General features: G+C 42.3%; 1 protein-coding gene across 2 annotated transcripts; it reads right to left on the bottom strand.

Annotated features, from left to right (window-relative positions):
• Window positions 1-11609: 11609 nt before the first annotated feature.
• Window positions 11610-17349, bottom strand: LOC127644417 (macrophage mannose receptor 1-like). Of its 2 annotated transcripts, none has more exons than XM_052127584.1 (2): window positions 16581-17349; window positions 11610-11655 (listed from the first exon to the last, which is right to left on the bottom strand). In XM_052127584.1, exon 1 carries the CDS (start codon window positions 17306-17308, stop codon window positions 16589-16591), a length of 720 nt encoding a protein of 239 aa, XP_051983544.1. In that variant the 5' UTR covers window positions 17309-17349; the 3' UTR covers window positions 11610-11655; window positions 16581-16588. The 2 variants fall into 2 exon arrangements, with proteins under 2 accessions (XP_051983544.1, XP_051983543.1); XM_052127583.1 differs by lacking the exon at window positions 11610-11655 and adding an exon at window positions 16240-16398.
• Window positions 17350-17369: the final 20 nt, after the last annotated feature.

The raw sequence follows: 17369 nt of genomic DNA, 5'->3' as shown, positions 1-17369 counted from the left end.
GCGTTACTCTGATTATCCGAAATGGATTCCCCTTGGGGGAAAACCCCTTGGCTTTCAGCCACCACTGGAGGGGCCTCATGTGTAGAAGGCCCAAAGGTATAATGTTGGATGCCGCTGCCATGAGGCCCAGCAGTCTTTGAAACTGCTTTACAGTGATGGCCTGGCCTAGTTTTAACCCGGACACCATCGCCAGAACGGACTCGATACGTGCAGGAGACATGCGTGCCTGCATCGTAACCGAAGTCCCACACAACACCCAGAAACGTTGTGCACTGGGATGGTTGTAACACACTCTTTTTGTGTTGAGTCTCAACCCCAAACTTCGAATATGGCCAAGGGCGACATCTCGATGCCGAATCGCCATTTCTCGAGACTGGGCCAGAATGAGCCAGTCATCGATAAAATTCAGTATCGCGGATGCCCTGAAGTCTCAGAGGAGCAGGAGCTGCATCCATACATTTGGTGAATGTGCGGGAGAGAGTGCTAGGCCGAACGGAAGAACCCGATATTGGTAAGCTTAGCCCGAAGCGAACCTCAGGAACCTCCTGTGACATGGAAGGATGGGTACATGAAAATAGGCGTCTTTTAGATCTATCGTGACAAACCAGTCCTCGGATCTGATCTGACTCACGATGACAGGAATGGTAAGCATTTTGAACCTGAACCTCCTCAAAGGCCGGTTCAAAACTCTGAGATCTAAAATCGGCCTCAACCCCCATCCTTTTTGGAACTATAAAGTACCGGCTGTAAAGACCGGACTCCCTGTCTGAATGAGGAACACGTTCTATGGCCTCCTTCAGCAGCAGAGATTGCACTTCTTGTTCCATCACCTGAGCCTGCTCGGAACCACTGTAGTCTGCACCACCCCAGAGAATTTGGGGGGTGGTGCCCGAACTGCAGTCTGTACCCTGATTTTATTATATGCAGGACCCATGCAGATATGTTGGGAAGATGATTCCATGCCTCTACAAAATCTACTAAGGGAACCAGCCTCTGAGGCTGGTCTCGGTGTTTTTCGAGCACTGTTCTCGACTTCCTGAAGCGAGATACCGGCAGGATTTAGTCGATACAGTCCTTGTGACCACAATTGATGTGTGTTTTTTTATTTTGATCGAACGGCACGGTGTGCGTTCAGCTGGAAATTTATGTGGCCCGAGCGTCAGAGACGGCGGGAACCGACACCGATTTCCTGAGGACTCCGCTGCAGAGCAACCTCGGTTGCTCTGCAGCAGGGGGACAGACCTCGAGTTTCTACCACCTCGTAGGACCTCTTCCTAAGCTTCAACTAAGGAACCAGCCTCTCGAGGCTGGTCTCGGTGTTTTTCGAAGCACTGTTCCCGACTTCCTGAAGCGGAAACCGGCAGGATTTAGTCGATACGGTTCTTGTGACCACAATTGATGCTTGTTGTTTTTTTTTATTATTATTTATTTATTTATTTATTTTTTAAATTGATGTGGCCCGAAGCGTCAGAGACGGCGGGAAACCAACACCGATTGTGTGCGGCCATGTAAGCCCTACTTATTAAAGCAGATGTATCTCTGCAGGGCTTACTAGGCAGCGCCGGGGTTTTAGCCCATATCCCGTGCCCCCAAAACATCGTCTGTAATCAAACACTGGGGCTGGAGATACGGGACGAATCGCGGTTTACCCCACGATCTCGTTTTAGATATCTTTGTGGAGATCGGGAAAAGCGGCAAACCCGGCGCTGAGGTTGTGATCTGTGCCGCAGGAAACGCACGTCTAATTTGCTTTCAACTTGCGTTCCCTGCTCATTTTGTGGCCAGCTGATATTCAGTCTGGCCACGGCATGCGTCACAACCTCAATCAGCTCCTCATAAGCTTGGCCAAAAACTGGCGTGCTTGGCTCACGGTCGTCCGCATCGATGCTGAGCATATCCACTTCCTCGGAAGCAGTGAGCTCAAGCAACGGGACCTGATCATGGGCAGAAGAAGCCTCGACGCGGGCTTCTGCACCACTCACAGTAGGCTCGGGATCCTCAAACGAAGAATGAGAACGTGCGCAGCAGTCTCATTCTCATCTGCAAAATCCGCTGCGAACCCCGCGATTTCAATCGCCGGCTGCCTCAACAGACGCGGGACCAAAACCGTGGGGAACGCGAGCCTGACCGTGCTCATCAAAGCACGCCAACCGGAGCGCAGCACTCTCATGGGTAGTGCTTCACAACTTTCACAGGCAGATCCCTCGAGAGCTGCCTGAGCGTGCTAGCGCTCCCAAACAGTTCACACATGAAGCGTGCGTGTCCCTACACGTAATGAAACGAGGGCAGGGGTGCACGCACTTCTTGAACTGTTCGGTGGCCATAATATTTTTAAATCAGACAAACAACACCAAATAAGACAAACAATTTCAACATAGAGCGCTTGCTGAAGAGCGAAAGCTAATGTGTGTGTGTACCGGCGTCACTTTTATGCATCCGGTTATGCCGTCACATGTTACGTCATGACGCAACACCAATCAAGATTGGAATAGTTTCATTCATAATTCAGAGGCGCACGCTAAGGAGCGTTCCCCAAAGAGTCGTTTTCAACGACGCAGTGCGAGTTCCCTCGGAAGGGAACATGACATTACAATAGACATGCCTTTCTTACTAATAAACTGTTTAGAAGTTTTCTCAACCAAGAAAGATAATTTTCCAATATATCCTTCTCTCGAATCAAAAACATTTGTTTCAGTAATGATGTAATCTCACAGGAAGTGGGTTCAACTGGAAAAATAAAGTTGCATTTTTAGTTGTATTACACAACCAATCCTGTGCCAAATCAAGTCTTAGCTGAAGTGTGTTAAGTAAAATACAACAATTAACAATTAATGTGAACACAACCCCTATCCTGAATAGTGTATAAATGCAGGAATTGATTTGCTGTCTATTTTTTAGGGCATAGTTAAGACTTGTCAAAAGGAGCAAAAAGTGTACAATCTTTTGCTAGATGATTTGACAAGTCTTAACTATTTGTATATAACTATGAATTAGGATTTAATTCATTTGTATGTTACAAACAGTGTCTAATCATTTGTTTCTATATAAAAGTTGATTAAAGTTCTAAAATATTTATGAAAAATCACACTACACCGGACATTACCATCCAAATATTTAAATTTTTTACTTTCAAGATGACAGAAAATGCTACTGCTATGTTCAGACGTTTGCCCTGATATAACTGATATTCAGTATAACATAACACTATAAAAACAATTATTCACATTCAACTCTAAATACCTATTTATTCTAGACTTTGTTTTAGAATTTTGTTCTCACATGAATTGCACACTATCATGAATCACACTCTTAAAAGAGACCTAACTCCAAGCCAAATTGTATTATCTGGAAGTTCCATTTCTATCATTCTGTCACCATAGCAAAGCCAATAACCATACAGGCAAACATTTTATTGTTATCTTCACTGACCTTTTGATGTGTGTAATCAAAATAAAAAAATATATCAGGTGGAAACACCCTTTTAGAAGTGATCCCCTTTTCTGTATTAGATGCCAAGTTATTGTCCTAATGTTTGTATTAGAGTGAAGTGAAGTGCGTTATACTGTGTCTTATTTTCCCACTAGAGGGAAGTACTATGAAGATAAATTTGGTGCAAATCAAATGAGCACCTGTGACAGTGTTATTTGTGATTGTAGTGATTAGCCACACATGTGTATCAGTAAATTTGAAGTCACAGAGAAATTTATTTTAAGAGTTGCAAGCTTGGGGGATGCTCCCAAAAGAGATGTCATATACAGACCTTAGGTTCCCGGCAACCCTGAGGGGGGAACGGATGCTACATAAATAGCATGGGAGCAAGCCCAGCAGCCACAGCCTTTTCTCTTTCTATGTTTCTCGCATAGAGTATGAAGCGACTGGGGCTATCTTAGCGCTATGAAATGCGTCAGGGAAGGCAGTCTTTACCAGTCTTATTCTTTCAGGGGGAAAAGACCCTGCGGAGGCCACATCCTGCCCAAGCTAGGGGGAGGTAACATGTGGCAAATACACCATGAGGTTTGTGAAGCCGTACGTGGGAGCAGCGTGGCGGTTGGTCCCGCCCAATGAGGGGGACTGCCCAAGGGAGACACGGTCCGCTGACAGAGGGGCCGTACCGCGGAAAATACATCACAAGGAGTTTGCCTAGGGAGGGAACTAAGCCTGTTGAGCCATACCCCTCCAGAGCATACATCTGACTGCCTGGGTTGCCTGTCTCAGGAGCGCTTTGGAGCTTTCCTGGTCCTGGAAGGGGTCCTGGAGACAGGGTGCGTACGCCACTTGTGAGGTGCTCAACACTAGGACTGAGAGCTGAGCCCGGGTTGAGGCGTCGCTGCATGATATGAGATATAGCCTCCATCTGCTTCTTTAGAGCCGATAACTGCTGGGCGAAGTCATCGACAGTGTCACCGAAGAGACCGAGCTGGGAGACGGGGACATTGAGAAATCGTGAATTGTCAACGTCACGCATCTCGACCATGTTCAGCCAAAGGTAGCACTCCTGGACCATGAGGCTGGCCATCGCCTCCGCTGTGACCTTCGTAGCCCTGAGAGTGAGGTCAGTGGCAGAGAGCAGTTCCTGCAGCACGTTGGGGTTGGGACTACCCAGGTGCAGGTCTTTGAGTGCTTTATCTTGGTGGACCTTGGCCATGTCATGCAGGGCTGAGGCAGCCTGACCAGTGGCGCAGTAGGCTTTCGAGGTCAATGATGACGTCAACCTACAGGCTCTGGAGGGGAGTACGGGGCGGTCCCGCTAGGTGGCGGTGTTCTCAGGACATAGATGCATCGCAACCGCACTGTCCACCTGAGGGACCTCGGTGTACCCGTGGGCTGCCCCACAATCCAGGGTAGTGAGAGTGGACGAGCAGAGGGGTCGGTTCTGGGCAGTAAAAGGTGCCCTCCATGACCACGTCAGCTCATTGTGCACTTCCAGGAAGAACAGTACCGAGGGGGGGTATGGCTGGGAGCGGTGCCCAGAGCTGAGGTACCAGTCATCAAGCCGCGAAGGCTGAGGGGAGGGCGAAGGGTTACAGTCCAAGCCCAAGCTCACGGCAGCGTCTGTGGCCGTCAGTCTTGGAGAGAAATCGACCACGTCCAGGAACTACACAGGGGCTTAAAGGCATCTTGAAAAAGACCCATCCTGAAAAGGACGTTCAACGCCACTGTGTATTGCTCTTTTATGAGTGGAAACTCAAAACTCTTTTAGAGGAAATAAAAAAAATTTAGGAGGACAACACTCTCTTTTGGCAGTGAAAGCGCTGTCGAAGCGCCCAGGGGCATAGACTGCACAGCATGCAGAGAGAGAGAACGCCATCTGGAAACGTGCCGTAGATCCAACAGCAGTGCTTCTTGTCAGTAGAGGTGAGTGGAACAGTGGTGAACTCAGCTTTGTTGTTGTATAACTGCTCAGCTCCGAAGAAACATTTGGACTGACAGACACATGCATGTGAACCCGTATGTCCGGGGGCGGGGCATGCAAATTCCGTCTGCCAATTTCACATTGGCCTTTTCTCAAGTTCAGAGGTGTGCAATGCTCCCAAGGAAGACCCCTTGTGTCACTTCATTCGACACAACATCGAGTGAGTGACAGTAGGGGAACACACAGTTTCATCACAGCCATGGTGCAGTGGTAGCACACATGCTCTTGACACAAAAGTTCATAGAGTCCGGCCTGCATTGTGTCCCTATCCCAGACCATTTCCAATCAGCCTCTTTAATAAAAATGTAAAAAGTTTAATCAGTTTTGCAATGATTACATTGAATATTACAAAACAAAATTAATTCTTTGAGTGCAGACTTTGTGAGAATTTGTAATCTCTGTTGTCCTTTATTCTCAACTCTTTATAATGTGTAGATAATATTTATTCTATTGCAGAATATTTTGAAAAGCAAATTAGAATCATGCTAACATAAAACTTTACCGGTGACAGATCCTCAGAGATGTCCAAATAACATGAAGTGAGACCTGTTTTTGGGAACTGAGAAAATATTTTTGTTTCTGTTGGATAACTGCACTGAAAACAATGTTAACCTTAAAATGTGATTCATAATGGAATATCTAAATTTACAGGTCTGATTTAGGTAAAAATATATTTATCATCACTGAATCAACCTGAATAAATTAGATTACACCAATAAATCTCAGTTTAAGGGTTGGATCAGTTAGAAATAGCTATTCAAGGTAACAATTGCACATTGCCACTTTTTACCATGAGTGAGCAGAACTAGAAAATACATGCATGCACATACACACACGGACATATATTTTATAAGCGCTGTCAAATCCGTTTTTTATGTTTCATAAAATAAAGGCTCAATTATTTACAGGCATTCAATTTATCTTTGTATTATCTTTGAATTGTTTAACTTCCTATGAATTAACTTGAATGATTACACTGATTTATATAGGAGAATGATTCCAAATAACAAACAACAATACCAACAAACATAAGCTGTTCTATGCAGTGTCCAAAAGCTGTGGCAGGTAACACAAAACATTATAAGATGTGGTGTAGTGACACTATGGGTCGCTCATTGGAGCCCCAAGCACCTCAGATCTTTGAGAAAAGGCCAATGACAACTGGCAAGTGGAATTTGCATAAAATGAAATGGCTGCAACCACTCATTTAGATTTTTTTCATCAGAGCCGAGCAGTTGAGTAACAGCGAGCTGAATTCCAATGCCGGTCCATTCACCTTGAAGAAGCGTATGCTGTTGGATATACGGCGCATTCCAGCGACTTTCTCTCCTTCTGCACAGCTAGTGCAGCGTATGCCCCTAGGCGCTTCGACAGCTCTAAAAAGAGAATATTTTTCTGCAAAGAGTATATTTCTTCTATTAGAGCAACACATTGACGTGAACATTTTTTTAAAGATGCTTGTTTTTAAAGATGCCTTTCCATCTTTGTTTGATTTTTGGATGCAGTCATTATCTCTCTGCCACCGATGGCGATGGACCACGGGTGTCTGGGTCGCGATCACACTAAGGCAGCGTTTGTGGATGGTTCATCTTTTCATTGCGAGAACATTGTTGGATGATGAGGACTCGACTGGGCTGCCACCTTTGGGTCTGCCCACCCAGTCTGAGTCCGACGCAGAGCTGACCTCCATGCTTGCCCGGGCCGCCGCAAGTGTCGGGTCGAACTGGAACCCTTCACCCTCCCCTTCACCCTTGCGGCTAGATGTTTGGTTCCGGGGTTCGGGTAGCCACTCTCGGCCACTTCCTTTCTTCCCAGAAGTGCATGACGAACTGACGAGGTCATGGAGGGCACTTTTTTATGCCTGAACCCGACTTCCCAGTTTGTCCGCTCTCACTACCCTTGATGGCAGGCCGGCCCATGGGTATTTAGAGAGGCAGGATTGTCTGGGGCTCAACTCCAGGGCCTATAGAACTACGTCACCTCTGGTGACCAAAGCCTAGAGTGTCGCTGGACATGGCCCTACTGCAAGTCCACCAGGAAATAATTTCACGTGGGTAGTCCTGATTCCGAGGTGATGCAGCAGTTGCGCTCAGCGACCGACCTCGCCCTCCTTGTTTCTTATGTTCCCTTTTGTTTTGTGTTCACCACAGCCTGAATGGGCGTTTCCTCCTTGGGTCACACAATTGGTGTTTACGACCACCGCTATCACGGCGACTGGACACAAACACTCGCAGCCAGGGCCCCGGGAATCCGCCTGGCTGCACCACACCCACAACACCAGCCAACTGGTTGTGACGAGTCTCGTGGACGGCCCAAAAGACCCTTCTCCTCAGTTGTCTTAGTGCCTCTCGCCCGGGGCTTGGACACATGACTAACGATTTCCAAACTGTTGCAGTGGCTGGCCAGGACCATCTAACCCAGCTACACGATTCAGTTTGCCAGGCGCCCGCCCCGGTTCAGTGATATTTGCTTCACCTCGTTGCACGGCGAGAATGCCCCTACTCTGCGAGCCGAGATCACGACCCTTCTGCGCAAGGGCGCGATAGAGCCTGTAGGATATTTGGTTGATGTAGATGTACACAGAACAGATTAAAGTGCCCGTGTACCTCCACCATTATATGCAGGAAATTTTGTTGATGAAAACGTACACGGTATGGATTAAAGTGCCCGCATACCCCCACCATTATATGTAGGAACAGTATGTGAGAGCTAGGAATTAAATTAAACTGTCCTTATTCTACATTATTATGTAAGAAAATTTATAATGAATTAGTCGTGTTCGACAACCATTATACATGAGATAAATGACAAAAAACTAGATTATTTATCTGAATAAAATCTCCACCATTAAAATCGTAATACAACGTCTTGTTGTATCCGCTCACAATTTCTATATTAAGGAATTAGCTTTAATAATGGAATTATTATTAATTCGCTTATTGGAGTTCATGGCTTAGTGAAAATAATATTACACATTTAGGTACAGATTTGAAGCGAAATCTTTTAAAAACAGATAACTTGACACAGATGTGTGTGAACAGGCCTTAACACCTCTTTCAGTAGCTTAGTGGGTAGCTTAGTGGGTATAGGCTCTAGTATATGTTATTACTTCCCTGGAGGGAGGAAGTCCGTCTCTTTTTAGCAGGTCAGGTCTACCCCAAAAACTCAGGGGGCTTATAAAATGTGCTTTGGACCCTGAATCCACCCTACGGGAGTATTGCTCATGTTTTTCTGAGAATGTTCTTCTAGTATTTTGAATTCTGTGTTGAAATTAAATAATTGAATATTTTATGGGACTCCCCTTTAAAGGAATGAGTCACAGCCACAGTTCTCAGGTGAAACCAGTCTGACACTTGATACAGCAACACACTAGAGAGTAGAATATCAGCATTTCACACTTGTATAAGCATTCAGGTATGATGTGATGAATATATGGATTAATTAACTCATTCACAATAACACACACACATGAAAAGAATGTACAGTATAAACAGGGATTAAGGGAGTATGTAATTGACCTTTAATACATTGACAGTAGGAGGTCGTATACTATTGTTTCAGTGTGGGTGGTACACAATCCCACCATCATAGCTGGTTAGTTTCAGTCTCCCCATTCTCATACAGGAAACGTGTCTGCATGCTCTTTTGGGCTTCTCAGGTTTTACTCTGTATAGACATCCTAAAAATCACATTCTAAAAAACTTTATATACTCCCAATGTCTGGTGCTCTTTTTCAGTGCTTTGTAAAACCTTAATATCCTTCATATCTTTATAATAATCAAATTTAGCTCAAATTGTATTTCTTTCCTGAAGTACTTCTGGAGTAAGTGATGCCTTCCACAGTCTGTCATTATGTTATAACATATAAAAACACCAGTAACTTTAATGTAGACTACCGTTTAAAATCAGAAACTAGGTGTTTGATATTACTGACAAAACAGAATTTCTGAAGCATTCTCATAGCTTAATAGTTAAGCAATCCATTGGATATTTGAACCACGGAGTACTTCACAAATAAAACAATTCTAAATGTATTCAAAAATCACTGCTTAGGTTACATATAACAAATTACTTTAAGATCAGCCAGTGTCAAACATAGTGTGTCAGGGCGGAGGGCAGGGCCGGGTCGTGATTCTACACACCCGGTCCCTTATCAGGCTAATTAAGCCTCCGAGAGGGATAAAGGCCGACTGTGGAGGATAGTGCGGGAGAGAGAGAGATCGTTTAAGGACATGTCCGTCGTGTGTGTTTTGTCTTTTGTTTAAGTTTATTATTAAAATATTATTTATATTGCCAAGCCGGTTCTCACCTCCTCCTTTCCATTGAACTACGTTACACACTGCAAAGAAAAATATTTAATTTTCTCTTTGGTTCACTATATATTTTAATAAATACCTTTTCAAAATGAATACATAAGCAATATAAATATACTATAAATTGTCTTTGTAGGGCAGATGAAAGAGCTGTTGAATTACTTTTGTAAATGGGAGAACACAGAAGTTACTACAATAGTGCGATAATACGACTTTAAAAATAATTGTATAAATAAAGAATAAAAGTAATTTACATTAAATTCTCATAACATGCTACAAAACTAATCTCATAGTATTACAAAATCTCATAATGTTAAGACTTTATCCTCAAAAAAGGCCTATTATGAGATTATACACAAAACATTATGACTTCATATCTTCCTCAAAATGCTATGATTTTATTTATTAAAATATAACAATATTTTTTACTACTACTAAATTAAAATGTTACTATTACAAAGATTTTTTCCACTTTTTCTCCTAATTTTGTCATGCCCAATTCCCAATGAGATATAAAGTCCTCGTGGTCACCTAGTGGTTTGCCTCAATCCGGGAGGCAGAGGACGAATTCCTGTTGCCTCCGCGTTTGAGACCGTCAACCTGTGCATCTTATCACATGGCTTGTTGAGCACAATGCCACAGAGACATATCGCATGTGCAGGTTTCACACAATCCACCGTGGCATCCACGCTTAACTCACCATGTGCCCCACTGAGAACGAACCACATTATAGCGACCACAAGGAGGTTACTCCATGTGACTATTCCCTCCCTAGCAACTGGGTAAATTTGGTTGCTTAGGAGACCTGGCTGGAGTCACTCAGCATGCCCTGGGATTCTAACTATTTTTTGAGTTTATTGAGTTTATTCTTGAGATCTTCAGGAATAATTGTATTTTATCAAATTAAATTTTATAAAATATTTAATTTTATTTATTGGAGAAAATGTAAAATTCGAAAATCAATGTTTTTACATATTATATTAATATGGCATTAAAATCTTGTGTGTTTGAGTTGCGATCACACAGAGGCAGCGTTTGTGGATAGTTCAGGTAGAATCTGACCATGACATCGTTGCGGCTTTTTTTTATCAAGAAAAACGACCCCCCCACCCCCCGCGTTGCTCCTTCTTCCCACGGGATTGAGGACAACCCGGCTGGCGATGGAGGCGATTTGGGGAGTTTCCCCACGAACCACCCACCCCCCAGCACGCTCGATTGCTTCTGTCCGGGCTCAATGTGAGACCGGCTTGCCTTACGGCCAGTCTGGTGTCTCCGTTGGTGCCATGGAGCAGGATGATGACGTCGCCGCTGCATCGGAGAGCATTGCGGTATCTGACGTGGAGGAGTCAGCTGGGCTGCCACCTTCGCGCTTGCCTGCCCAGTCAGAGGCTGATGCTCAGATGTCCGATATGCTTGCCCGGGCTGACCAAAGCGCAACCACTTGGCGGTATCATTCTGCACTCCCCTCCAAGGCCTGTATGATGACGTCTTTGCTGACAGCGAAAGCCTACACAGCCACCGGACGGCTTCTGCCCTGAATGCCACGGCCCTCCTGCAAGTTCACCAGGCCAAGTCACTAAAAGCTGCACGTGGGTAGTCCTGATCCTGATGTGCTGCAGGAACTGCGCTCAGCTACCGACCTCGCCCTCCGGGCCACGAAGGTCACAGAGCATGCAATCGGACAGGCGATGGCCACCCTAGTGGTCCACGAATGTTATCTGTGGTTGAACTTGGTCGAGATGTGGGAAACTGACAAAGCCCACTTTCTCAAAGCACCTATCTCCCAGCTTGGCCTATTCGGCGACACCGCTGAAGACTTCGCCCATCAGTTTTCAGTGGTGAAGAAGCAGACGGAGGCCATCCAACACATCCTACCTCGGTGGCGATCTACATCCAGCCGAGCCCTGTCTGCTCGCCGAAGGTGTCCCCCTGCGGTGGCAAAAAAACAGCAGTTAGCTCTACCTAAGTGGTCTTTTAACTATGACCTCGTGCCTCATGTCTGTCATTGGAGGGAGCTACAGTTGGTACATTTTGTTATGTTTTACAATTATAAAACCATGTGAGATTTAAATAAACACTCTGTTATTGAAGTTTTTATATGTTATCTATTGTAATGGCCTTGAAAACAAGTGCATTCAGCATTGCGTAAAAAAATTCAGCCTTCAGTACACTGTAACTTGTAATAGTATTCCTTACTTAAAAATATTAGTATGTTTACTTGAATTTAACCAAAATGTTGAGTTTTGGAAAATGTTATTGTTGCTGACATTTTCGAACACAGCTCCCATAACTAAATAACTAACTACTCAAAATGTTCAAGACGTGCTGTTAGGCATGCGCACTGGAGGGCAATTTCCTCTCTCACACACAGCGCAGAAGCACATGGACTGAGGATTCGGCATTATTCTTCGGTAAATGCAAGGTAATATATTTTGATTTAAACTTTAAACTTTTCTTTAAACCCTGCTCTATTTGCACTTTGTTGTTTTCATGCTGTTTTGTGTGATGTATTAGGTCATGTTAAGAACTTGCACAAACACGTTATTCACCACTCGTTATTTGAAGGCATTTCTGTTAAAACTAGTCTTTGCCCTTGTCATATATGTGAAATTAGCTGACTGGTTGCATACTGAATAATTTACTGGAGTAGTTTGACCTGAAGATTGGTCATTAGAACGAGGCAGCACAGACTGACATGGATGCATTCACCCTAGAGAGCGCAATTCAGACAAAGTACAAATATATGTAACAGTCCACGACATCTGGAGCCTGGTTCTTTTAAAGTAACTCTTTTTAATTTGATATGCGACATTTCTAATTTAAAAACGCAACTATGTGTGGTGAACTCCAGTCAAGCCGGTTGCGGCGAAAATAATATGATTGCTTATTAAGATTATTACGGTAGTCTGCAGGCACCAAAAAAAAAAAAAAGGGGGGGGGGGGGGGGGTTATTCTGAGGTACTTTTCAATTGAGTTTATCAGCGAGTCTTTAGCAGACACCATCGCCGCCACCTCTTCAAGTAGAGTATTAATATCATTATTAGTATTATGTATATCTTATTTAAAAATAAATCAGCACTTAAACAGGCTTGTTTTTAATACCTGTTTCCATTTTAGTCATTGTCCAACATTGTAAGTGGCCCACAATTTGAAGAAACATATGCATCTCATTTTGTTTCTTTTACTTTTGCGTGATGGATTAACTATTATTATTATTATTTGTAGAGTACCAGATGATGGCCTACTATGCAGTGGAAATGTAAGTTCTGCACTTATGCATCTGAAAAGAGGCCACAACTTCTTAAGCACTATCACATAAGCCATGAAACATATTCTCGAATTGTTTCAATACCATGTCTCCATTCCTAGTGTCCATGTCATTCTATGTATTAAAAGTACATTTATCAAAAATCAATTTCCAACCAAAACTTGAGGAATGTATGGGCCATTGAGAAATCTATGGACAATTTGATTTGAGGGGAAACATAAGTTCTTCAAGAAAGTGATCCGTGATGCAAAGAATTTCAAAAATGTCCCCCTAATGCTGGCCAAGTAGCATCAAATGGCAATTGCCTATCACATGGATGCCATTTCGTTTTCCAAGCCAAGAGTACAAAGAACATAGTTAGCCTTTCCTGACAATGTTCAGGAATATCTGCAGCTGCGGAGTCCTAATTGTAGTACCCCACTCGTTTCATCCAATGTTTACATTGATGGCATTAAGTACTGCCCAGACATGGTGGTTTCAGTTGGATGTTGTTCAGGTTTGCCCAAGTTCATGCGGATTGAGAAAATCTTGGCAATCAACACTGACATAATGTTCCTCTGCAAACCCCAAACCCCAGACAACTCTCTTATGAGTTGTGCAGTTTGATTTCACTGCAAGGTATTCAGCCTTCTCTAATAAATGACTCCTTCCCTTTGGCAGCTTATAATATCCTTTTTTCTTTGTTTTGTAATTTTATTTTGCCATGTCAATGACACTTCACGTTATTGTGCATGACAGTGACATCTTGGAGAAGTGGCCAGCACTTTTCACAGAAAGGCAGGTTTTTTACTTTTTTCTATGAATTGTGTATTTGAATGTTAATAACCACCTATTTTTGCTTGGGTCTTTGAAGAATTCAATTGCATATCTGGAGAAAATCTGAGTTCTATGCAGCATTGGACACGCATTCTGCACGTTTGACTGAAAATTTTCGGATAAAGGAGGAAATCAGGGAAGAACACTTGATGAAATGATGCGTCATGTTGACTCAAGGTATTCCTTTGTGATTATTGTCATCTTTAAATCAGGATTTGGCTATGATTGTTACCCTCACGTCTACCTGTCTCTACTTTTTCATAGTCATCTGATATAACATATGTTTGTACTGCAGTACTTCAAGGTCATCCAGTCCTCCTGAGCTCGTAAGTATTTTTATCGCTGTTTATACTTTTTTTAAATTGTCAATTTGCTTTATTACATGATGTTATAGATTAGGTTATGAAAAAGTTCTGGGTGTACTTTTACAGTCGATACTGTATTTGTCTCTTGTGAAAAAATTAAGATTTGTGACATTTGTGATTTAAATTCCTTAAATTGATGCAATAAAATATACTATAAATTCATTTCTGTGTTCTTAAAGGGATAGTTCACTCAAAAATGAAAATTATCCCATAATTTACTCACCCTCAAGCCATCCTAGACATGAACGCATGTCTCTTCGCTGTTTGAAGTCAAAAGTAGAGAATAACATGATTTTGTTTTTCAAATGTTATGTAAACGCAAATTTTAGGCCTTGTCAGATTTTTTTAAATGATCTGATTTTAGAGCGTAATCAGCATATTGGTGTGCTATAAACGGGTTCATTGTTTATGTTATATTTAAGTTTCAGGAAGTAATAAAGAAAAATGTGACAAAAGACACATTTTTATACACTAATACTCACTGCAGTTTGGCCTCTGTGTGAAGCAAATTTGCTAATTGCATTTTACTAATTGAGACCTTTACAACAAAATATAACACTTGTCTGTCTAATCTTTTTTATGTTTTAACCAACTCTGAATATAATTGTTGGCATACATTTCTTTGAAACAATTTGTCAGCAATTTAAAAAGCAATATTTAAGAAATGGTAGGATCAGCTATGCATTGCAAAGTCTAGATTCTAAGCTTTAAAATGACTTTTGTTTAGATAAAGCAAGTGGTTATTGATTTATAACATCATTATTATTATAAAAAAAAAATATGTAGGGAGTGGCCCTACTAGCCATAAGCACAGTTCAATGAATCTTTCTAGCAATATAAAATATATATTTTTAAAACTTAAAAATAATTAATAAAAAATTAGTTGATACAAATATTGTGACAGGGCGGAGGGCGGGGTTGGGTCGTGATGCTGCACACCTGGCCCCTAATCAGGCTAATCAAGCCTCAGAGAGGGATAAAGGCCGACTGGAAGCTGCAGTACGAGAGAGAGAGATTTACTGGCAGCTGTCCGACAAATTTGTGTGTTTGTCTTTTTGTTTAGTTCTTCATTAAACTATTATTTATGTCGTCAAGCCGGTTCTAGCCTCCTCCTTTCCCTTAATCCCTTTACACTGTTGCCGAATTCCCAGAAGGAAGAGGGATGTGCCTTTGTGGAATTCTCGCCGCTACCATCCACCCCACAGGAGCAGCGCCGCCTGGAAGCAGAGGAATGACCTCTGACCGCAAGGGAGCGGTTACCACTGCCAGGGGCGGGGGAGACCCCTACCATCCACCACAAACACGGCAGGGCTTTCCGATCCACCCTGGGAGGCACAGCTTTCGTCCACTAGAGGGTGGAGGAGTGTCTGAGGACCAAGTTACGGCATATCAGAGAACCGGCATTTTTTTTTCTTCTCTCTCTCTCATGCATTGGCCTTTCTCTCTCTTTTAAATTTTACTTTGGTTTTTAAGGGGGTTCTGCACTGTTACAGGGAGTACCCCCTCTGTTTTTAATTATTGTTGTTGCCCTCCCCCTGTCCCCTCCCAGATTCAGAAAGGTGTGGATGACCTGCTGGCAGACTGGTTGGAAGGTTGGATTAAACTATTATTTGAATCGTCAAGCCGGTTCTCGCCTCCTCCTTTCCCTTAATCCCTTTCAAATATATAATACAATATCTTGGGATAGCTAATATATGCAATACGAGAGGTTTATTAACAATCTTAGAGAACAGAAAAGTTGTTGTCACAAATGAGCACACAAAAGAACACAACACAAGGGTTAAATATATCTTCATTAAATTCAAGTGAGACCGTTCACTGAAAGTATATTTTGTTTTTTGAAAAGCAACAAGTCAATTTGTGATTTCCAACCAACATATTCTCCTCATATTTATATCTGAAATACAGCAAAATAGCAATGATATACATTTCCAAATGTGTACACTAAAGCCTACAGAATAAATAAATAAATATATATATATATATATATATATATATATATATATATATATATATATATATATATATAATGCAAAGCATTTTTAAATACAGAAAATCCACTGAGATATACATTTAATTTAAGCAATATGTTATGCTGCTCGGTATATTCATTAATATAAATAAGTTTAGTTTTTTTTTGGAAATTAAAAAGCTTTTACTACATGGTAGAAATGTAGTATTCTTTACTTCACTCCAGATCAAAATCAGGAAATCTCTCTCTCTCTAAAATAAAAGAAGAAAAAAGAGAAAAAGAAAGAAGAAAGTGTGATTTTCTTTGCAAAAATTAAATCAACACAATACACAATGTATCTTAATATTTCATAACTCCAAGCTCCATGTTTACAGAGTATGTTTTATTTGCTTTTTTAATAAACATGAATATCACATTAACATAACTCTTTTACCTTTCTTTTCAGCTGCAGAGGAAGTTGAGCTTCTCATCACAGTCTCTGTTCTCCCATGTGTCAGTTTTAGTGTTGTGGGCTCCACAACGATAGGGCTCAGCTGGACAATCTGGAAGTGAGAATTGAATACTTCGAGGCTTCATGTTCAACCAGAGCCATTCTCCAGCCATGAAGCGCAGGCCTGTCCACACACTGTCTGTCTGGGATTCTAATGTCTCTTTTTTTGTCAGCTGCAGTTGAGTCATAGATGTCAAGCTGGCCAGGTTACGGTGGTGAGTCCTGCAGTAGTCAAGAGCTTCCTTCCATGTCTTCATTGTTTTGACAAGAAGGATGATCTTTTGGCAGAAAAAAGGATAGGAATTATTACACTCAAAGTTATACCATGTGTGCTTTGTGGTTACACAGAACTGATTTTCTTCATAATTATCGGGCTGGTTTAATGCCCAATTAGAGAAGGAAAATGTGTCTCCATCAGACCACAGAAAAATGTCACTGTTATTCTTGTCCCTGTACAGGCCGATCCAACTATGTGACAGATTGTTTCCTGCTAGCTTTATAAGTATCTCTTGTTCTTCATTACTTTGGATGGTTGACAGGTCTTTGTAATATAGCTTGCAATAACTCTGAGCATCAGTCCAGTTCTTGGGGATGTTCACATAGATATGATCTTTGACTAAAGCTGTAGTTACTCCAAAAATAACAATCAGGAGATTGCTGGATGCCTTCATCTCTCCAGTGAGGTGCTGAATCAATGTTGATATGAGGCTTGTAATTCTTGAGTGTTGTGAC

The sequence above is a fragment of the Xyrauchen texanus genome, chromosome 5 (genome assembly GCF_025860055.1).
Source record: "Xyrauchen texanus isolate HMW12.3.18 chromosome 5, RBS_HiC_50CHRs, whole genome shotgun sequence".
Taxonomy (NCBI): domain Eukaryota; kingdom Metazoa; phylum Chordata; class Actinopteri; order Cypriniformes; family Catostomidae; genus Xyrauchen; species Xyrauchen texanus.
The sequence above is the reverse complement of the archived record's forward strand: the minus strand, read 5'-3'. Positions and strand labels throughout refer to the sequence as shown.